The following is a 24,845-nucleotide window of genomic DNA, read 5'->3' on the forward strand; positions in this document are numbered from 1 at the left end:
AATTCACAGTTCTTTATGGGATCGTAGTACTGTCCCTCATTAAAATTATTATTTTGTTTAGATTTTCTTTTTTGCTTCAAATAAAATTCGTAATGCTGTGATTCATTAAGTGGCTGTTTGGTTTGGTTCATGGCTTATCTTTAACAAAGACTTTTTAAAAATACCTATGGGAAAAAGGAAAGGGAATAATACAGTAAAAAGTCTGTACCAAAACTGCTGAAAATTTAGACAGGCGCTGTTGCACTCTTTTCCAATCAAGAACAATAATACTTTCTGTATCATGACCCAAGTGTTAACATAGAATTGTGAAGAAGGAACAAAGAGGATTCCCAGTTCAACTGAGCTCCAGAGGATGGGTCAAGTAGGTCAGGGTCACTATGAGCAGGTCAAATGAAAAGAGGGGAGGCCAAAAATGGCAGGTACAGTCACATGACACAAAGCACAGGCAGCTGATTGGTGCATTACCCTGTCAGGTGATAGGTTGGAGATGCAGCAAGCAGAGAGTGGGTGGTCCACACCACAAACGAGTGCTGGTGGCTGCCAAAAACAACGAGAGATAGCGCGTCACTAAATACACGCACATTCCCATAAAACATGCAAACACACGCAGCATGAGGTGACAAGTGTCAATCGTCAAACCCAAGTACTGCACTGACAGAGAGGGAGAAATCACGAGGGTATACATTCAATTGCGAAGTTTCAATTGATCTGAGCCTCTAAATTTCTGATAAACTTGATGATGATTGTAGAAGCAAATCAGCTTGATGAAGACAACTTAAATGGCAAAGAGTGAAAGAGATACAGATGGATGGACAGAGAGATAAAACAAGAAGAAGGGCAAGCAAAAGAGCATCAGCTTTAACAGGATTCTTTAATGAATCTGTATTATGGAGAACAGGAAGAACAGAGCTGAATGAGATGGGAGAACAGCTGGCCTGTCATACACACGGGCCTCGACATATTCTGCTTTAACTAACATCCTTTTCAACTCTCCTGGACGAGATCCCTGCCTGTTAATTAGGATTTGAGCGCACAGACACACACACACAGTTCTGCTCTCTTTTTCTCCTGATTCAGATCATATCTCTGCAGATCAGTTCATTCACTCCTCACAGAGGAGAATTACAAACCCACCCGAGGTCTGTCTGATAATGACACATCAAACATTAGCAAATGGGTAAAAATGGAGAGAGAGAGAGAGAGAGAGAGAGAGAGAGAGAGAGAGAGAGAGAGAGAGAGAGAGAGAGAGAGAGAGAGAGAGAGAGCGATCTAATGGTTTGATATTTGATATAAAACGTGTTTTTGCAGCTAAATATATACTGGCATTCTGTTCTGCCCTTTCTAGACTGTTCTTCCTAAAAAGACATTATAGTAAAGGACGACGTTAAATCTAGGACAAAAGGCTTGAGGGAGAAGACATATACCTGCAGATTCAAGAAATTGACTTTTGATGTTCAAACTGGTGCAATGTGAGCTCAACGTGTCAATTTCTTGAGGAAAGGGTTACAGGAATTTTCCAGGAACAGCTTAAGCTCTTTCGACAGCATATAGCCATGTCATGTTGACAATTACATCGGGATTTCACGTCAACTCTTCCCTCAGGTTATAAGAACAGGAAATGCAGTAATGCACTTACACTGGAGGCCTAGCAGGCAAACGAGTTTCAAGGCCAAAATGTGAAGCTCAGATTTTTGCCGAGGCACTTACACAACTGGTCAAATTGGGGGGCCAGTAAGACTTTTTAAAAACATTTTCAAGGAAGTATTTCATAATCAAGGCTGCATTTATTTGTTTTAGCATTCTTTTAATGAATAGAGAGTTCAAAAGAACAGCATTTATTTGAATCTCATTTTTTGTAACAATGTAAAAGTATTTCCTGTCAGTTTTGATCAATGTAATGTGTCCTTGCTGAAGTTGTCCATCTGTGGTGGGACTACTGTACAACACTCTACACACTGTACTGTACTTCCAGTGAGTGAACATCTGATTACACATTTCTGAAATCATTTTGTCGATGAATAATGACTAATTTGCCACTCATTTTATCATGCAGTGTCGGAGAGTGTGTGTGGCTTCACACTACTGGAATGAAAGTGCATGTAGGAGTGTGTCATTTGTGGGCAGAAATGTGGAGGTTTTCTTTTTTTTTGGATTGTTTTAATGCATACTGAAATTCCAGAAGAATCCTCCCGATTTCATGCCAGGGTGTGCATGACTCACATGGCAACTCAGATTTGCTTGGTGATGCACACAAACAGATTTTATAGATTGGAGTGTTGATTGAAAGGGTGATGATACAGAGACTCAGATACTGACAGATAAACACCAAACAACAAGATCAAACAAACACATCAGGCTACAAGACTCTTTTCATTATTGGGGAGGAAAAAATAGTCCAAATTATGCACATGAAGAGAACAGCAAAATATACACATTTTTAAAGTAAAATACTTCCAATGACAGTGTTTTTTGTTGTAGTCAAATTCAGAAATTGCTCTCCATTGGAATCAGCATCAAAAATGGTGAATGTCAAAATTAATGAGAATAAGTATTTTAAAAAGTCCACAAATAAGTGACCCCCATTATAAAACCCTAGGGTATTCATATTACAGAATAATGTGAAAATATGACATAATTTAATTTGATAGATACTTAACCTGAATGAAAAATTTTGCCATACAATGAATGTTATTATATTGTTAGAAAAATCTAATAAAGGTAAATTAAAAAGCCATTTCTGATCAATTTAATGCACCCTTACTGAAAGTATTTATTTCTTCATAAAGCCCTTTGTAGTGTTTTTAAACAAATATATCTGATGTATTTTCCAAATATTCTATTCAGGCCTAACAATGCATATAACATCATAAACAAACGCAGGAATTTAATTATATAGAATTTTTTTTTACTGAATGGAGAAATCCAATCTACAGTATTAATTTATTGAAGCATTCATTAGAAAACTAAATTCAACTAAAATGTACATTAATAAATAAAAATCAGCACTTATGAAATATTTCTGACACTTGTGAACAAACGGTTAGGTTGATTTCAGATCAGTGTAAACAGGGCTGAAGTCACAGTCACTAAACAGAACCATACAGCACAAACCTCATGCAATAAAAAAAAACAACCTAACAATGCATCCAAGTGGGAAAAACTGAGATCCCCACAGCTTGACATTTTTCACTTAATTTCCCCAAACTATAAACAAGGATCTCACAGCTGCCCTTTTACATTGTGCATAAAGACCCCTTACGGACAAGTGTGAGCTGAAGTGTGCCCAGTGCATTTGTTTGTACCCGTGTTTCCACTCCCATAATGCTGTACAGACCTTTCTGTTGTCAAGTAATGGGTTGAGTTGTTTCCATTAGTTATTGAGCATTCATCTCTTTGCCTCTTTTTTTGAAGTTAGCATGAAATCTTTGATTCAAACACATGAATATATGATAGCAATTACAGTCGAACTTCAGAGTATCCGCTCTGTACTTGACCAAGGGCTGCTCACCATTTCTTCAACAATGTGATTCACATTTAAACAGAACCTAAATCTGTGTTTATAACACTTCAATCATTTTTCAGTGAAACAATATGCTTATTAATTGCGAAACGAGTCAGCATTTGCAGCATGGCTTTGGTAACTCAATAGATCACACGTGCTGCTGTTTTTATCCGTCATCACATGACCACTCAGGGACGTCCAGCTGCTGCAATTATGAATTGTTCCGACCTTAAACTGGGTTCAAAGGAGCTATGCCTTATTTTTAATCACACATGCAGGGAGATGAACACAAGCCATCTGCTGCACAAGTTCAGAATCAGAAATGATCATCTATTCAGTTCTTGTGAATTTATGTGAAGGAGTGACTGACTCAAGGTTATAAATAATGGATTTATAAATACTATAACCTTACAAAATAAACAAAGTTTTATTTGTGACCCTGGAGCAAATCTTAAAGTCTTAAGTCGCTGGTGTATATTTTTTGCAAAAAAAACTGTCAAAATTATACATTTTTCTTCTATGCCAAAAATCATTAGGATATTGAGTAAAGATCAGGTTACATGAAGAGATTTTGTAAATTTTCTACTGTAAATATATCTAAACTTAATTTTTGATCAGAAATATGCATTGCTAAGAACTCACTTGAACAAATTTAAAGGCAATTTTCTCAGTATTTAGATTTTTTTGCACCCTCAGATTCCAGATATTCAAATTGTTGTATCTCGGCGAGATATTGTCCATACATCAATGGAAAGCATATTTCGGATGATGTGTAAATCTCAGTTTCAAACAATTGGCACTTCAGACTGGTGTTGTGGTCCAAGGTCACACATCAGCCAAATATATCAGCATTACTGCATTTACACATAATATATAAAAAACACTACTCAAAAAATACAATGCTAATTGAACTGCAGAAAAGCTCCTGGATCTGAGTTGATCACAGTAAACTAAAGCTAAAAAGCAGCAAGACATTGGACCATGCTTTCTTTTTCCATTTCATTTCTTTTTCTCCTTCACATTTTGCACAGCATTTCTTCCATTTCCTTTCTGCCACTTCACCTTCACACATGTTCTTCTTACCAAACATCCTCAACCTTCACAACACCTATTCCTCTATCCTTCTCTGGTCTTATTCTCTTCATCTCCCTTTTCTATACCATTTCTTCCTCTCCTTCTGACACTCTTCTCCAACCTCCTCCCCATCTGAGGTGAACACGGGATTCCTGCATTTCCTCTATGATGAATAAAGATTGAGCAGAAGTGAATAAATAAAGATGGATACAAAAAGAGGAATGGAAGGTCAGAAAGAGAAAATGTGACAAATTGGCTGCCTCCTATCAGAGGAAGTGCAGACTCATTAGAAGATGAATATGGTTTTGATAATGTAACGTATTGTGTGCGTGTCACATTGGTTCCAGTTTGTTTTTGGATTGCGCTCAGAGGCAGCAGTGAAGGAGTGGGAGTACAACTAATGGAAGAAATAAAAAAGGAAAGAAACCATGTCTCCTGACGGCAAGAGCACTAGTCACTTTAAATCAAACAACACTCCTGCAGAACTGATTTATTCAATATAATCCCATTAATACAAATCACATGCAGTGTCCAAAATTAACACTTACCAAGTGCCAAATGAAAGTTAAAATTGGCTTTGGGATTGGGAGTTACTCAACATTTGGCTGGTATAGAGCTTTATTAAGAACCGCACGGCCTGAAATGAATTTTAACTCACCGGCCAAAAGCAATTGCAATTGTGTGCCATAAACATTAGCTAAAAGGTATGAAACGGTATGTTTTTTCTTCCCATGATTGGAGCCAGTATGATTTTATTTTATTTTTTGAAGAAATGTCTTACGCTCACCATTACTCCGGTCTTCAGTGTTACATGATCCTTCAGAAATTATTCTAATATGAAGATTTGGACCTCAAGAAACATTTAAAACAGTTGTGCTGCTTTTTTTCCTCCAAGAGAAAATTTTGATGAATAGAAAGTTGATGAATAGAAAAATATAAATATAATTATATTAATTATATCAATAATAATAATAATAAAAAAACAGCATGTATATGAAACCTATATCCTTATGGATCCTTTGTAACAAATGTCTTTCTGGCCACTTTTGATCAAACTAATGCTTCCTTGCTGAACAGAAGTATTAAAGTAAATTAAAATATTACTGACCCCAAACTTTTAAATGGAGGAGTATATAATGCCACGGTTATGACTGCTACTTCTTAAAATAATACTTTATAGAGTTTCATGTCCTGTAAAAATATTCACGAGCTGTACATTTTGGACCCTGCTCACATGTCATTCTGTGTGGCACGTGGGAGCTGGTGAGGTCACATGATCTAAACAGCCACCCACAGTCTGTCTGTAATAAATATACTCTGGAACTGTCTGTAATCCACTACATTAAAACTCAAGAGTCCTCAACATCGATCAAAATACAAACTTTCACTTAAAGAAAAGGGAAAGTGTTTGGCATGTGCTTAAATTAATTACAACATGAAAATTAAATTTCTGTGAGCTCACACCCAGAGCAAAGCAAATAATAAAAACACTGACACTTTGTGATGCTCTTTAACATTCAAACAAAGTGTGGAAAAACATTTTAACAAATACATATTTGATATAAAACAAGCAATATCCAATGATAATCTTATTTACTAGAATAATTTTTAATATTAATACATTTGATTTTAAAGCAATGACACTCAGCATGCAGGACGAGGTCCCTACTTTCAGTTCAGTGTGGAAGCAACTGATCTTCAATGTCATTTTTTTTATTCTATCTTGCTTTTATCTTGAAAAGATTTAAAAAAAAAAACAGCTGGTGGACTCCAAACTGAATTTTGACTGAAAGTTAACTGTACAAAAATCAAAAAACCATAAAAATTATTAAAGCAGCCTTCTCTCAATCTGCAGCAGCAGGAAGCCTGACACGTCCCATCCTTTCATCTGAGATCACAGGGCAGAAAAGAAAAGCCAAAACAGAGAGAATCCATCGTGAAAGGTGAATGTGAAAAGGATGAACTGCTGTCTGTTCCTGTCAACATTTCTGTGCATTTGACACGGTCTTCACAGGAGACCAAAGCACATTAGACAAGTGCTGGCAGCAAAACAAACACACCCTGAATTTCCTAGATGACCCTGCTACCAAAATTGTCAGGTTAAACTTTCATCATCATAATGTAAACCAAGGTCAAGGCCAAGGTCTTTTTAGCAGCAGATGAGCAGGACATTAGATCTGTTATGACTGTCTACAGTCTTCACCTGCCAACACAAACTCACACCCATGCATGCGTCATTCTCTTCCCCCCCTGCGGCAGAAGCTCTCCGGCTGTCACTCCTCATCACTCCTTTAAGCTGAATTCCAAGAATCCTTCGAGTCACAACTAGAAGAATTCTTGAATGGGTCAGAAGGACTCTGTGCTTGTGTTTTGTGGGGATGCAAATCCTCACTAGAGGACTAGTTATAGTTGTGGTGTGTCTTCTCTATTCTTACAGAATTAAATTATTATTGAAACTTTATAGTTCATATTTGGTGTGAATGTGCAAACTCTCCCTAGTTCTATTTTTTAGCAACCGGCAAAAACATCCTGTTGTTCAATATTTTCTGTCTCAAAACACACACAAATAAGAGAATGATTCATGTGTCCAAGAGGCATCTCTCTCCTCCCATTAAGAAATACAGAGACCACAGCTCACCCTGTAATCACACACACAACACACAGCCAAAGCAGTAAAAATAGACTTTGTTTTTACTGGGCAAAATTGGACTGGGAGGGGCGACAGCAGGGTCAGGAACTCAACACTATAATCCACAACTCCAAACCTTAAATCTGAGAAGAGACGTATACGTAAACATAGTTTATTGATTCTCAAGGGGAAATGTATGAGGGCTGTATATGCACAATGCAGTTATGGCTGGAGAAACTAAGACAGACAAAGTATTAAATAAACAAAAGAGACAACAAAGGCATTTTTTCAGATCCAGCCTTTAACTTGAATTGAACTGAACTAGCAAAACCACTTTCAAATGAAGATGGATATAACCCATGATTATCAAGACAGATCATTGCCTTAAACTCTCGCTTCACCGTGAACTCTCAAATCACTCATGCAAACAGCTGGTCATGGTTTCAACTTTGTTGTGCCGGAGGAAAAGTAAGATCTAAAACAAATAATAATAAAAAAAAAAAGATAAATAGCAGTACAGTCAGTGTATAGATCACACTATTAGGATAGACTTTCAAAATTGCCAGATTATTACATTACAAATCACAAGCATAATCATTGTCTTAATGTGTAGAAGGACAGCATTATTTCATGACTTTAACCACATAACGTGCAATATTTTAAAGTTGTATATTATTGCCAAATGAACTTTTACTTTGTTGCCAGAGGATGGATGGTAGCTTTCTCCCCTTCATGACTTCATGAGTTCAAAATCACTTCACATGAGTCAGTCACCTCTGGCATTGTGATTGTAACATCGAAAACATTCATTTTCTGATTCTGATTTGAAATTATATGTAATGTGAAAAGCACTTTACAAGTAAATGTGAATTTAACTGAATTTTTTTATATTAAATTAATAGATGATAGAACACATGAAAATCTTGAACACGATATAAAAAAAGCATATAATAAATTAAATCTTTTATCTACATGGCAGTTGAGAAAAGGTTAAAAAAAATTATATTAATATGTCTCATTAAATTCAGTGGCTTGGTGATGCACTGGTATGGTATTATCTACAATAATAAAAGGGCTTTGACAGTTATTTTTTCAAGAAATAAAAGGTTATCTTAAAGGGTTTGTTTCATCTGGGCACTGATGTACAGCATCTAGTGCGCGCTGATCCATAGAAGATCATGTTAAAGACACTGCTGCTTCTCTAGCACACATTTGAAGTTAGTCGTGCACTGGTCTGGTGTGCTAATCGCGCCGAGCGGAAGCCCCAGCGCCAGCGGTCATGTACCGTGTATCATCCAGCACCTCCAGCAGCCAACCGGCCCCCCACCCCACAAGCGCAAGAATCCAGGGCGCACAGCACGCGAAGACGAAAGCCCGTTTCGCTGGCTGTTATCTCGGCCCGGTGAGTACTAGGGCTCATATAAACAGAGCCGTGACAAAGACTCGGAGAGAGTAGAGAAAGCACATGAAAATTCTCTGTGGATTCAGAAAAATAGGCGGCGCGCGGATGCACGCTAAACGTTATAAAATGTGTCTCAAGACCTCTCTAAACGTTCACAATTAGGTTACAGAGAAACGAAGGCAGGCGACACAGACCCCGAAACAATCACAGCAGCAGCATCCTTAATGAACGACTAAAGACGGAAGATAAACACACTTCACGCGCCCTCAGTTAGTGATTCTGACATTTTAAAACAGCTACTTACATGTATGCTGGCGAGAGTGGGGAGGACCTGGACGCTTTAAGCACGGGCACGGGAAATTTCCAGCTGACGGGGGAACCGCTTTTCCATTTCAACGGCATGTTTTTTTTTTCTCCAGTCAGCACCTCTGAGACACAGCGAGGATGAGAAGAGCCGTCGAGAGCGAGTCCATGAAGAGGCGACCAGCGCGGGCTTCCATCCCCGGCAGCCCTCACCGAGAGCAGGGAGGAGGAAGAGGAAAATAAAGAGGAGGATCAGGAGGCAGTGCTTCTCTGATTAAGGCAGCTGTCTGAATACCGCAGGGAAGGTTGACGGAAAACCTGGAGGAACGACACTTAAGCCTGAGCCGAGAGGTGAAAAGCAGGTGTGCCTGAGCCGTGCATCATCTCCTGAGAAAGAGAGAGGGATGATGATGATGATGGAAGGGAGAAAAAAAAAATAGGCACCGTCGCGTCCGGTCAGTGCAAGGTAGAGGCATGCGCAGTTGGAGCACTGGATGTTCAGCTATAGTGCCACCTTGTTTGAATGCAGGCTGACTATGGCAAGCCGCTGTATCATTCATCACTTAACTACTATCTATTGTAGGTTAATAGTACTTATTTTTAATAACTACAAAAACCCAATAAAGCCCTGTAATATCTATTCAGTAAACCTGTAGTACATATTTGTTACATATGGGGTTCTGCGCTTCACGTATCAACTACTTCTAATTAGTATATACACTGAACAAAATTATAAATGCAACATTTTAGTTTTTGCGAGATAATTCATCGATCTCACAGATGTAGCATTTCTAGATGCTGATAAGACTGTGATTATTACACAGGTGTTCCTTAGGCTGGCCACAATAAAAGGCCACTCTAAAATGTGCATTTCACTGTATTGGGGGGTCCGAAAACTGGTCAGTATCTGGTGTGACCACCATTTGCCTCACGCAGAACAACACATCTCCTTCGCATAGAGTTGATCAGGTTGTTGATTGTGGTCTGTGGAATGTTGGTCCACTCCTCTTCAATGGCTGTGCAAAGTTGCTGGCAGGAACTGGAAAACGCTGTTGTATACGCCGATCCAGAGCATCCAATACATGCTCAAGGGGTGACATGTCCGGTGAGTATGAGGGCCATGCAAAAACTGGAATGTTTTCTGCTTCCAGGAATTGTGTACAGATCCTTGCAACATGGGGCCATGCAATGTCATGCTGCAACATCAGGTGATGGCACAACAATGGGCCTCAGGATCTCATCACGGTATCTCTTTTCATTCAAAATGTCATCATTAAAATGCACCTGTGTTTGTTGTCCATAACATATGTCTGCCCATATCATTACCCCACCACCACCATACTCTTGAGACGAAATTAGGGGTGGTGTTAGCGCAGTGGATAAGACACATGCCTTTGATGTGAGAGACCCGGGTTTGAATCCACTGTGAGACACCTGTGTCCCTGAGCAAGACACTTAACCCCTAGTTGCTCCAGAGGTGTGCGACCTCTGACATATATAGCAATTTTAAGTCTCTTTGGATAAAAGCGTCAGCTAAATGAATAAATGTAAAAGTAAATGAAAATGCTTAATAGTCTTAGTCACATTTTAGTCGTTTGAGTCTCTCATAGTTTTTAGTTGACGAAAGGTCATTGCATTTTAGTCAACTTTTAGTCACTACTTTTAGTCAATAGTTTTAGCAAAACTGTAGTTACCAAAATTTATTTTGGTAGTTATTTATATGTAGTTTTCAAATGAAAATAATAATTAATTCTTCTCTTTAAACCAAATCAATTAAGCTTACGAGAAATTTTAATATATATATATATATATATATATATATATATATATATATATATATATATATATATATATATATATATATATATATATACACACACACATACACACACACACACACACACACACACAGTAAAAAACAATGGGTTGTTTTTTTAACCCAACCATTGGGTTACACATATTGTTTCAATGTGTTGGGTCATCTTAAAATTTGTTGGGTAATTTTTAGTTATAACCCAACTGTTGGGTTAAATATGTTTCTCGCTTCACTCCGGATGAGCTTCCCTGAGATGGTTTCTGACAATTTGTGCAGAAATTCTTTGGTTAAGCAAACAGATTTTTGCAGCAGCTCTCCAGGTGGCTGGTTTCTGACGATCTTGGAGGTAAAGATGCTGGATGAGGAGATCCTGGGCTGGTGTGGTTATACGTGGTCTGCGTTTGTGAGGCTGGTTGGATGTACTGCCAAATTTTCTGAAACTTCTTTGGAGACAGCTTATTGTAGAGAAACTAACATTCAATTCACGGGCAACAGCTCTGGTGACATTCCTGCAGTCAGCATGCTAACTGCACACTCCCTCAAAACTTGTGACATCTGTGGCATTGTGCTTGTGTGATAAAACTGCACATTTTAGAGTGGCCTTTTATTGTGGTCAGCCTTAGGCACACCTGTGCAATAATCATGCTGTCTAATCAGCATCTTGATATGCCACAACTGGGAGGTGGATGGATTATCTTGGCAAAGGAGGAGTGCTCACTAACACAGACTTAGACAGATTTGTGAACAATATTTGAGGGAAATAGGACATGTAAATAGCTAATGAAAAATGGGGGCAAAAACAAAGGTGTTGCGTTTATAATTTTGTTGTATTTTATTGGTTTCTATAGTTTTACTAGTAGCATTTAATTTATAGCCTAATAGTCTTCACTGATAAGTTATTAACTATTCAAAAAGTTACTAGTATATACTGAACTTTTCTTAAGCCGCGTTTCCACCGCAGGAACTTTACCCAGGAACTAGGGACTTTGGGCCGGTACTCGGTGTGTTTCCACCACAGGAACAAGGAACTAAAAGTTCCGGGTAAAAAAAAAATGCACCTCAGAAAGTCCCTGCTGGCGAGGTGATACTTTTTCAAAGTACCGAACTTTTGGAGGCGGAAAATTATTGTGTCAGGAAATGTAATTTTAAAAGTATTTCAGTCGAATGTAGTTTTTTAAAACTCAAATCTGTGGTTTATTCATAAAGATAGCACCTGTTTAAAAATGTGTTTCGATGATTTCGGGGGCGGTCAGCTCAACACGATCAGCGGGAGCTCAGTGATCATCTATCCGCCGAGAAGCAGCCTCACCTCGGCTAAACCTTCTGATATGTGCCGCTGGATCTGAGGTCTCTTTAGTGGTTAAACATAAAATATAATTTGTTTTGGGTAAATCTAACTGGCGATCTTTGTTCTGTATTCAAATGATCTATATGTTAAAGTGAAAAAAAAAAAAAAAATTTATATAATATTCCGTTTCCGTGGCTGTATATATTTACACATTTCCCTGAACTAAGTACATTTCTGCTGCTATTATTATGTTTAAATGAAAACGAAAGGCTGTGATTAGTAACAACACTAATTTTATACAAATATCTTCTTTTAGGATTTTTTACAAAACCTGAAGTAGCCATTCCGACTAGACGTAGATAGATAGATAGATAGATAGATAGATAAGGCAAGCATATACGTCTCATGTACAAGTATCTATGTAAAGCTATTGGGGTAGTTACTAGTAAGTCACAATACCAACAATAACAAACAAATACTAGTCAGAAGTGAGCTGATATGTGAGCCACAGCTCACTATTATTTTACAATTATTAGTAGGACAGTGAGTGGTAATAAGCTTATAAGATCTAGTATACAATTAAGATATATATTTAACTATATAATTAGCTATTGACAAAATTTATAGTCACATTAGAAGTACTAAAATTAGTACTATTATTAAAAATGTAATAATTACTGAAAATTCAAAACAGTACTAGTCACTTGGATAACTAGGTATTAATTACAAAAAAAACAAAACAACAACAACAACACCGTTAAATTGGCTTGCCATAGCTGACTGCAGAGAGCTAGCCAGAGAAAAAGATGCTCAGAGCTCAGATAAGAGTTTAATGACCTACCACACAGAAGAAATATAAAACACAAGTATGATTCTCCTGAACTTTAAAGAATATCACTTCTGTTCCTCAGTATTGTATAATGGTGAAGAATTCCCCACTGATGTCCACTATGAGAGACAGGTCTTTTCAAAACATCTCTAGCTAGGCGGCGCAAGCAGGGCACAAACTCCACCGCGGGGCTCTTCACCCACTGCCGTGACAGCACATGTCAAAGAGGAGACAGAGAGGAAAAGAAAGAGCTACCACATTCATTTCTGTGATTATGTCCATCTTCATTTAAAGCGCTGACAAAAAAGTCAGAGTAGATGTCCTTTAACTTATTCAATCGTGTTCTGGATGCGATACAGTTTTTTAAAACATGACCAAGTGCGCCTCACTCAGTTTTTTTTCAACCCCTCCACCATGTATCTCTCCTTACCCCTCTCTCTCTCTCTCTCTGTCTCTCTCTCCCTGTCTGTGAGATGTGTCTGGCATGTGGTGGATTTATTAAGTGTGGTACCTCAGTCCCCTTGTGTTTTCTTTTGGGGCCAATTTAAATTGATTTTCCATTTAAATAAGATGCTATCAACAAGCAATAAATATTATAATAAACTATCATTCAAAAATGTGTGGTCATTAATTTTTTTAAGAAACTATTACTTTTATTCAGCAAGGATGCATTAAAATATTAGATATGACAGGTGGTTAACATGCGCGATAAGTAATATCATCCAGCCATAATTTATGTAACTGAAGACAGAGTCATCAGCCTTTATAAATATCTATCTGCTCAAAACTGATCTGTGACCATATTTTGATCGGTTTAAGAATGAGTCTGGCACTTATCTATACTCATGCTACAATACAAACTGGATTATGTATATGATAACACAGGGGATAACAACAAACATACACAGCAAACTGTTTAAATGTTTACACAAGGCCTGCTATGGATCTTGTTATAATAGAAATCGAGAGATCATCAGAGGCCATCTGTGAGTTAATTCTAGTTTCTCCATCTTTTGTTCACATGTATATAACCAGACAGCAGATGTAATGCGTTTAGCCAAAGTAAATCACACCACAATGATCAAACGGCAAGAGAGATAAAACGCATTTTAAAAGGACATACAGCACCTCTAGCTGTAAGCCTGCAGCCCAGAACAGATGCGTCACTGTCTGAAATGATAAACTACACAGTGAATTTGTTAACAGAAGCCTTCATTAGGAGTTAATCAGCGAAGGAACACTAACAGATACAACAGCAAATTATCCACTCACTAAAATAAAAATCAATGTTTTTCTTAAGCTTACTTCTGACTCACCCACACCATCCTCTCCAGCTACTATGGATTCTCTATTAAGGTATTACAGATAATGGCGACCGATTAGCAAGGGTAAACGACACAGAGAAGCTAAGCATAATATCCCAGTGTGTCTTCATGTGCTTCTTATTTAGAACTGGTTCTAGAAAATATGGTATCTGCATTGTGACCTCATCAAAAGTCACTCAAATCCGAGTGTCACACCGAGAGTCAAAAAAAGCATGAACAGACAAATCAATATTCCTCCTGACGATATATCGTGGTTGTAGGAACATATATGCCGGTATATTATAGTCACTGTCAGCAATGTCCTGTTGTGCTTGTAGACCTCGAGCAGCGAACTCTTTGATTTTGGTTCATCTAGATCACTAAAAAGAACCAGTACAAAAGAATGATTCATTTGTAAACCGGACATCACTCCTGACCGTTTGCCTGAGGCTATGAGTTACAGATAATATTGTTGTAAATACAGTTTGTTTTCTTGTAGACCGATCATTCACTTCATAAGACCTTAATATTTAGATTTACATTTATGCATTTAGCAGATGCTTCTATCCAACATCTTGGATGGCCTGAGGGTGAGTAAATTAACAGCAAAATATTTTTTGGGGGGTTAACTATCCATTTAAGCAGTCCTGTGTATGATAGTTTGAGATAGATGTGAAGTTCTAGAGTTGAAAATGTACCGAGAGGTTCAGAGAGTAGTAAACAGACAAACACACACACACACACCAGTAATAACATTTACTGGGCACAGATGGTGCTTGATGAACTGAACAATCAGCGTGACATTCTGTAATAGTCACACCTCAGACTACCTTCATTTCTGCTTTTCCTTATACTTCACTCATCATTTTCTCATGTGAAAATGCTAATGTTCTTCATCCTATTACATTCAACACTCTCACTGCCCTCCTTACCCCTTAATCACTCTATTAATACGTTTTCTATGAATAGCCACGGCTCACCCTCACCACACATTTAGCACTTAATTAAGTGGGTGAGGACAGAGGGGTGTGTGTATTTAAGAGAGACAGAGAGCGATGCTAAACTTCACCGTGTCTGCCATCGTGTCGTTCGTGTACTCAAATGACAGCATTGTACAGTGGTAAATGTGGCACTAATGCAGCACACCCTCTCTGTTGTGTAAAGCTGTTCCTGTTCTGCAGCTCTCGTAGCTCACCTGCACAGCCTGAAGCCAAACATTATAATGAATTTAGCAGGTGCATCGCTCAATATGTCATGTGTGGCAAGCAGCTGTGTAAATACGTGGAAAAACTTGCTTGGAAATAAAGATGATCATTTAAAAAATTATTGCACAATCAGCCCATGATCTATGAAAAAAGACTGCACGATTACTTGAATACTAAAGGAAATATTTTTAAATTTATAAATTAAATTAATTAATGCATTTAGCAGGCGCTTTTATCCAAAGCGACTTACAATGCATTCAGGCTAACTTTTTTTACCTAACGTGTTCCCTGGGAATATGAAATATATATATATCAGTGGTGGGCATAGATTAATTTTTTTAATCTAGATTAATCTCACTGTGATCTTGAAATTAATCTAAATTAAAATGGCTCATATGAATTCTGCCTAAAGCATTCAGAATATGTGTGTTACCCAAACAAAATTGACAAACAGTAAGTCTTTGAGAAGGGGTTCATCAAGCTAGGTGGCGCATTAAAAAAGGGGCTCATCTCCTGTTTCCAAAATGCAACACAAAGTGCTTGAAAAAGTGGGCCCTTTTTGAAATTGTTTAATTTGTATGTTCGTTTATTTATTTTATTTGTGCTATTTACACAAATTAGGTTTACGTTTTTTTCAAGTTTGTAGGTGTCAAGGTTTTTTTTAACTTTACATTAGGGCTTCATTAGTTAAAATTAGTAAATTAATCAGTTAAATTACCAATGAAAAATTCTTCTGAACATTCATTACTTAGGTATTCCAATATTTAATAACATGTTGTTAAATTCTAAAGATGAAATTGTGTTATTTAATGAGCTAACATGAAATAAGACTTTTTTTTTTAACAAGAATTAATAACTTCTGTAGCAAATGTAGCTATTGCTCATTGTGAATGTTAACGCATTAATTAAGGTTACCTAATGAGGTCTTATTGTAAAGTGATACCTATTAGTCTTTATAGATCTTTTGCAATTTAATTTGTGTACACCTTTTAACTTTATATATTTTTCTGTATTTCTTAATTGTATTTAAATGTTCAGTTATTTTTGTTATAAGAAAACTTACCGTGATAAAAAACACGAGCAATTAATCACAACATGAAAATTGGATACTGGCATATCCCTAATCAGGACAATGACCCAAATCACTCAAGGACTTTATCAGGGCAAATAAATGTAAAGTCTTCCCAAATCAATCTCCAGATTTAAATCTGATTGAACATTAATTTCACCAGCTGAAGTGGAGACTAAAAGACAGATCCTCACCAAAAAAGCAACAGTTGAAATTGGCTGCATTGAAGGCTGGGCCAAAGTATTTCAAAGCATAAGACCAAGAGTCTGGAGATGTCTATGGGTTGCAGACTCACTGCTTTGATTGCCTGCAAGGGATCTGCAACTAAATATTAGCTTTTAATCTTTTACAACTGCCTTAAATTCAACTGTTACAATACTTATGCTCACATCATGAACTCTTTTTATTTGGTAAAACATGTATGTGTCGAAAGACCTAATAATAAAATGTTACATTCTGTAGTTTTGTTGCATATCCATCTTTTAATCATAGTTGCAAATGTCTTGACTCCGCAGCAGAGAAAGCAATTTTGTCTTTACTGTTCCAATACGTGTGGAGGGCACTATGTATTTTAATAATATATATATTATCATACAAACATATTTCCCTGGAAAAAGAGCAGGGCTTCCTTGACAGCTTGACTTGGCAAAGCAGAGGTAATTGCCCCGAAAGTGCTTTTAAATGTTGAATCACAAATCATACTGGTCACTCTGAACAGATCTGTGCTACACACTCAGTGAGTTTCAATAACCGTGTGGGCTCAAACAGCGAACATTTCAAAGAACATGCTGCTCTCAGTGAGAACAAGAGGCTGAATAAAAACAAGGGCAACATTTCTACTGAAGCTCGACATACATCACAATAGGTAGCCAGCGTCTATCCAAGCTAATACAAAATGGGTTTTTGACATAACATGGACATCAACTTTTATATTCAACAAAGATTTAAGGATAAAATTGAAATTTAATGTTAAGAAAAGGTCTACACTTTAAGTGCTGGTCTCTGCAGCCATAAACACTTATATTTAACCATAATACTATTTAAAATGTAAGGGTCAATAATATTTTAAGACCTACTAGAGCTAAGGAGTCTTTTTGGCAAATCTTAAAAAAATTCCACAATTAATCCGCATTTGTCATTTTCAAAGCATTTTAGGAGTAGCAGCACAGAGACAGAGTGAGAGAGAGGAAAGAGAGAAGACGGTAAGAGTCACGTACAAACTCTGGTGTATTGAGCAGATTCTGAATTGGCCATTGCATTCATGTGTTCAACAAACTTGACTCTGATTGGGTACAGTGCTCACCAGGGCAAAGAGACTCACTTGATTAAGCATTTGAGAAAGGGCAGGAGGGACAAAAAAAACAAGGAAGACGAAAAATAATGAGTGATGGGTGAAATAAGTTAATGGATGAAAAGTGTCAGCAAGTGATGACATGGCTTAAGATGGAAGAGGGTGAAAAAATTATGGAAAGCTCACAGATAATATTCTTATGTGAATCCCCATGATCGTACTGAGCGTTAAGATCCTAAAATAGTCTTTAAACCACTACACCCTTTAAAAATAAAGGTTCCAGTAAATGGCATAGAATAACCATTTTTGGTTCCATTTAGCTCAGTTTGAGGAACATTTTAAAAATGTAAAGAACCTTATTTCGCTATTAAGAACCTTTTGTGGAATGAGGTTCCATGGAAAATAAAAGTACTTCTTGGAACAATAGATGCCAATGATGAACCTTTATTTTTAAGAGTGTAAGGAATAAATGGGTAAATCAAGCAACAACCTATTACTTGGCACAGTTTTTAGGACTGAAAGTGTTGAAGCTACTTGAAATCAGCTTTAACAGAAACTACAGGAAACTGTTGCTATGGCAACCTCGACACTTACGCAACAGATGGTTGAGGGTCCAAAACAGCATAAAGACAAGATCAGAGCAACAGCAGTGTGTGTGTGAAAGAGTTACAAAACCGTGTTGGGGAAAGTTTTTTTTAAGTAATGCATTACAACATTGGTTTAAGCCTGATTTATATTTCTGCGTAGAACCTACGCCATACCTATGCCGAACGCTATGTGTAGTACGCCGTAGCCTAATGTGTACCTCTCCAAAAATCTAACAGAACCTCAATTCTAAGCGGATGGCAAGCACCGAGATTGGTCTGCTAGATTCCCTCCCTCGTATGTACTTAAGTTTTGTGTATGTTTATGTGCAGGTCACAGGTCTGCAGGTCACACCAGCGACATGTCCGTGGACTCTGCAGACTAGCGGTTTGAGTGTGTTCTGCACTTCGATGCGGACAACGATCCAGAAGTATAAATGAAAACTGACACTTAACCTACGGCGTCAAGGCTACGGCATAGGTCAAATGCAGAAATATAAATCAGCCTTTACTCCCTAAAAAAGTAACTAATTACATTACTTTGTTACTTTTTATGGAATGTGTCACGTTACTTTGGCATTACTTTTTTAAATATGAGCAGGGCTTTGTTTTTAATATGAGAAGTTCTATTTATAGCAAATGTAAAAGCCCTTTCACACCAAAAAGTGTAACGAATAAATCTCAGGCTGATAGAAAAGTAAATTCACGTCTGTACAGTAGAAAGCAGGAGAACATATATAACATAATATATTTGTGGAAACCTTGGCGCATTTTTTCAAGATTCTTTGATTAATAGATGGTTTGAAATAAACCGCATTTCTTTTTAAACAATTCTTTTGTAACAATGTAAATTTATTTACTGTTACTTTTGATCAATATAATGCATCCTTGATGAATGAAAACAACTGATACTAAATGCTACTTTAATATTTTGTTCTATAATTTCAGACTATAATGTCTGAAATGTGGTTTAAGTGACCAAATACTTTTGGGGCCACTGTATATACACCTTAAAAAGAACCATAAGAGAGCCTGTTAGCTGGCTAAAGGTCATCCAGATCATTCCTCAAACAGAACACAGAAATAGCCCTGTCAGTACTGTCCTACACACCAGCTGACTGAATCTTAGTCCGATGATCTCAAGGGTCTGAGTCATCACAAACCCACATGCCCACACGCTCAGCCCTTATGTGCCAACTTGGCATGTAAAGACAAAACGAGAGTAGTGCGTCTAACATTTCAGCAAGTCGACTCCGATCGAATGGAATTCACAGTCGCCTTTGTTTTTCTGTTGAACAATATAAAAGAAGCCCTCAGCCAACATGCTGCACTCACCTCAGGGCCTTTGCTGTTTAATAGAGTGTTTAGTGTTTATAGTTCTCTGAGCTCATGCTGTAATTCTGCTGTGATTTACACACCACAGGAATAACTGTAGAGTGCAGAGAACACAAATCTCAATCATCTGCCTGTCGCGACACACACTTATATCATCTGTGTGAGCAAGAAGCAGGTGTGTATGACAGCATGGCGTTAGTGAGAGAGTGCAAAAAATAGGGGAAAAAAAAAATCCACCACACACACATTTCACTTTGTACGGGAGTTTCTCTCTTGTCCTGAAGTGTCCATTTTCAAGAGCGTTTATGGCAATCATTTTCTATAGCTGTTAGCCACAGAGAAAATCTGACTGCAAATGGGTGTAACAACACATTAAACAACAAAGACACAGTACAGTATCCATAATACAACAGAAAAGTGTACACTGAAAGCAGCAGCTTGAGCATATTTGCCCTCTCTCAGCCTCACTCATCACAACACTAGTCTGTGACAAACCCATTAGATATGTGTCCCAATAACATTACGGTAATAAAAGACAAATCAACTGCAGAGATACATCCAAAAACAAGATACTGTGCATTTGCTGAAGCATGTGGCTTTTGCTGAAGCATATGGCTTTCTGAAGGCCATATTGATGTTTTACTAACATCAAAATTCCAAATACATGTCAGAAAATGGTGCAGGGATAATGTATTTTTATAGGTTATATGGTCAACCCATAAGTTTAGCATCACCATGGATCCATTGATAAAAATCCATTAGCTTTTTGGATTATTGCAGAAAATAAGTTCCGTGACCAGCAAGATATTTAGATTTTTACATGCTTTAGAAGCCCAAAAATTCTAAATCATTTACTCCTGCTGCACTCTACGGAAAATATAAAAAAAAAAACTGAATATGCAAAATGAATCATAGGCAGAGAGTGTTTCTGATTTATGGAAACCTGTTTTTGCCTCAGAATAAAAGTGTTATATTAAAATTACAATAAGTAATAGTAATCAAACCAACTGAAGAGCAGAGTGATGTATAATTGATGAATATGGTAGCGTTTAAAAAAAAAATTCCAGTCATCAGTCATCTGTGATGACTGTATAATGTAAACACACACAGCCGGACAAATGTCCCATTTTTAATGATGTCCTCCATGATGTCAGCTCACATGAGACGGAGGTGTATGTGTGAGAGACTGAAGCTTCAGAGCATGTGTGTGTAACCTGTTCATGACAGAAACAGATGCACAAAGCAAACCAAGAGGACGGTGTCCAGACAGGGGAGAAGGTAAATGAGAATGCATGCGTCTCTGCACATGGACAACGTACAGAGAATGTGTAGTATATGTATATGTGTGCAGAAAAAAAAGAGATGACATACATTGCACAGTACCTGTCGTGTAGTCCCATGGACATGGTGTCTCCTCTATGCACAGGGTGGTCCATGCCCAGGCACAAAACCCCAGAACACCTTCAAATATCAGCAGAAAGACAGGAGCATCATGAGTCCTGGAAATAATCAAGGTAAGTCTAAAATCTCATTGAATTTTTTTTCTCTTTGTGCTGTATGTAAAATGAGTGTTACCCTGTCTTTATTTGAAAAATATGATTCCCAATGTGCACAAACTTCCCAGAAAACAGTGTCCTGTTGGTTAGTGTTTACTTCCTTTTAAATTTATATTTATATTAAATATATATTTATTTGTGAAAAATACTTTGTCATCTAAAGTATGTTTATTTTACACATTTATTTTTTAATGTAAATGTAAAATGATTTCAAATTTCTTAAATATGAATTAAAATGTTTAAAAAATTTAATCGCTAGTTAAGACACTCAAACACAGCTGTCTGTTCGAAAAAACTGTAAAATGATAAAAATCATTAACCTTGCTGAAATAAAGTAATAATGTCCTTTAAAAATTTTAATATTACTGACCCCTGCTTTTGCTACTAGGCTACACGGCTAACCAATTTCACTTTTAGCTGCTATAAGCATTTCATATTTACAATACGACGAGAAAAAAAAAAAAAAAAAAAAAAAAAAATCACATCCTGCAAGACACAGATTTTTGTCCACTCAAAATGAGTCAGAACAAACAGTCAGAAAGCAAGCAGCAAGTCATGTTCATTGCTGTGATGTAATTAAAGCCCATTGCCCATTTTTATGTAGCACAAACCATTTCTCATTTCCTCTATTTTTACATACAGGTTACCTGTGGCATCATCTTATGATCTCTTAAACTATAAAATACTAATCATTTAACACTGATAAATGCAATCTTTTTTTTTTCAGCAAACATTAACATTATTTTTTTTTACATGATAGCCATTCACCACTGCCTCTGTCCCTGAGTTTTTGCAACAGTACAGCTTATGTCATTTCTGACAGAAAAGAAAATCATCACAGGATATACATCATCATCGGTCACTTTACATAGCCCTCTCTCACAGATAAAGAAACAAAGCAGAGCAGCAGTCACTGAATGCCACCGCTGTACAGACAATCTCACTAAAACTGTGACCATCACAATGACCAGCTGGAGAGTTTAACAGCTTCTTCTACAAGAGGGTGCAGCTCAAAGATTAAAAAAGCTAACTGCTGTAAGAATTATGTGTGGTCAGACTAAATGCAGCAGAAGAGCGAACATGGGTTCATCCTTGCTATGCTTCTGAATGGCCATCACAAAGAATGAATGAACAACTCCAATCAAGAAGTCAAAACCAATTAAATACACTTTTTGAACATGCAATACTCTTCCAAAAAATAAAAAATAAAAAAAAAATACCAACAACAGCCTGTAACCGCTAAAATACTGATGACAACCTGTAGCCTACCTAGGAAATACACAGCTATACAACACCGCTCACAGAAGGGTAACAAATCACTTTATATATGCCAGACTAGCTCTACAAACCTCAAAAGTCGAGAGCTTGAAAAATAAACACTAAAGAACAAAAGAAGCAGCAAAACCATGTCTTGATTTTTTTCACTTGACTCTGGTAGTGTTTGCTCAATTCATGTTTTGAGTTCCTGATTGCATGAAGAAGACTCGGTCCAGGACATGAAGAGGGGCACTTCTGAAAGCATGGCACCATGGGAAGAGTTTCAGCACTTCAGTGGCTTGTACAATTCTTCCCCATTGCCGTGGCAACCACTGTGTCTTAGCAACAGACAAGAGGTCAGAAAAGAAGAAGGATGAGCTGAGCTAAACAACCCCAACCTCACTACATCACAAGAGGTTCAGGTTTAGTCTCCTCATAGACTTGATGCCACACGCATGCTTTTAAAACAGCCAGAGCTGGACAGAATAGAACCGCCAATGTCAATTAAGTCCATAGTCACACTGTCTATTTAATAAACCTTTTCTAACATTCTAAATATGAAACATTCTGTCTATTGAAAAATAGACACAGCTGTCAAAATCACAGTCATTATAATTTTGCTTCTATATATATATATATATATATATATATTAGTCTGTTTTACATTTTAAGTTTGGTCAAAGTTTTAGTAATTTAGTTGTGTGTCCTCTCTCCCCATTTTTTTTGTTTTTAAGTATGTCTATATAGTTCATATCAGTTTTAGCTTTAATATTTTTAGTACTTAAAATGAGAAATGATGCCTTGGGAACTAGTGAAAATAACGTTTCTAATAAGGCGTTTAAGATCAGTACATTTTATTTCAATTAAAGTTCATTTTAATTCAAGTCACTTTGGTTTTCGTTTTAGTTAACAAGCCTGCTGTGCATTTCATTATCCCTTCTCTCTGATTAGAGGCTATTCTTCATCTGAAACGTGATACAGTGTTGTTCATGCCATCACTCAGAACTGAATGTGAGGTTGGAAATAAATGCTGGATTAAACACAGCAACGACAGCATCAAACCCCTTATAACCCCTGTCAAACTCAATATGTACGATCTATACCAGTCAGTGCATAACAAGCTGTCGTTTTAGCCATTGACCAAGTTTTCACATGACTGAACTATTCCTATAAATGAAGCATACAACCTTGAATAGGTCATACAACTATTAAAACAGGACAAATGTATGGTGAATCATCTTTTAAAGCACTATAAGAGTGTGTGTCACCAAAATGTGTGTTTCGGACACATTAGTACACTATATGAGTGCTAAACCACATATCAGTGTCATCTCAAGACAGACAAGAGATTTCAGGTATAATCTTCTTGGTGAACAATAAAAAAATAGACATCCAAGTATCATTATTTCAGTAACAAAAAGGCAGCATGGTGGTTTAATAAATGTTATAAATGAATAAATAAAAATAGTAATTATATCAAGGAATTTGTGTTGCAACTTTATCTTCTCCCCCTTCAAGCAAAGAGGAACTGTAGTCACAGGACCCATAAAAGAGTATTCATAGCTCTGTTACTGGCTATATGTTCTCGTCTAAGGCAAATATAAACAACATACCCCATTGAATCGCTTTAGTTTAAGAAAAACAAATCCCAAGTGCTTTTAGTCATGTGTTTGCTTAATAAAAAACATAGGCGTAGCAACAAATGACACGATCAGGACAACACACAACACAGGACATATGCTAAATTAAGGTTTTAGCCAGAAGCCCCTGGTAGAAGAGCTTGTTTTTAGCCATTAGTGTTATGTTACTGTTGTCATGGCATATGAGCACATGGTGGCCCTTACAGCTCCCAGCTGCTCTGAATCATGCTCTTAATAATGGAGCTCTGCTTCTGTCACACTCTGACAGCCGGAGCAAGTGCCCGATGTCTGGAGCTCCTAAAATGTATTTAGAAATGATCAAAAGCTGTTTGATAACATGTTCAACAGCTAAGTACTAACTGGTTTAGTAACCGGACATTCCTCAAGTTTTAGGTTGACTAATCTGACGTAGACACCAAAAATATATCAAACTGAGTGACCAATAATTTACTGAATCAATCAGATCCTATCTAAAGCAAAGTGACAATTCTGAACCAACATTTTCCTTTACTTTTACCGAGTTAATTTATTACAACAGCACAATGAAAACTGATATGCGTCTTGGAAAGTGAAGCCAAACACAAACAAAAGGAAACAGCTCTCAATCACTAACAGAACAGCAGGGGTCCGGCTAAAGCAACTTAAGAGCTAATCAGAGTGGCCTTAAATTAACAGAAACAAAGCATCTTTTTGTTAGTTGCACTTCTTTGTTTTTGTAGTACTCGTTGTTAGTTCAGACACAGAGTTTGGGGTTGTGGAAG

The 24,845-nt window shown here is 37.1% G+C and overlaps 1 protein-coding gene across 4 annotated transcripts in view; it reads right to left on the reverse strand.

Moving 5' to 3' along the window:
- Nucleotides 1-24,845, reverse strand: part of LOC128004533 (kelch-like protein 13) — a 41,546-nt gene that overhangs the window by 16,227 nt on the left and 474 nt on the right. For 2 of the 4 annotated variants that reach the window (XR_008177236.1, XM_052592611.1), the window contains exons 1-2: nt 21,015-21,063; nt 8,912-9,297 (exon numbers count right to left, since the gene is read on the reverse strand). Coding sequence is in view for 3 of the 4 variants with exons in the window: in XM_052592611.1 (XP_052448571.1) it covers nt 8,912-9,009 (98 nt within the window). In the remaining variant the exon portion in view is untranslated. Of the gene's footprint in view, nt 1-8,911; nt 9,298-21,002; nt 21,093-24,845 lie in introns of those variants that run through there. The other 2 variants (XM_052592613.1, XM_052592612.1) reach the window with 2 other exon arrangements.

Source organism: Carassius gibelio, chromosome A5 (genome assembly GCF_023724105.1).
Source record: "Carassius gibelio isolate Cgi1373 ecotype wild population from Czech Republic chromosome A5, carGib1.2-hapl.c, whole genome shotgun sequence".
Lineage (NCBI taxonomy): Eukaryota > Metazoa > Chordata > Actinopteri > Cypriniformes > Cyprinidae > Carassius > Carassius gibelio.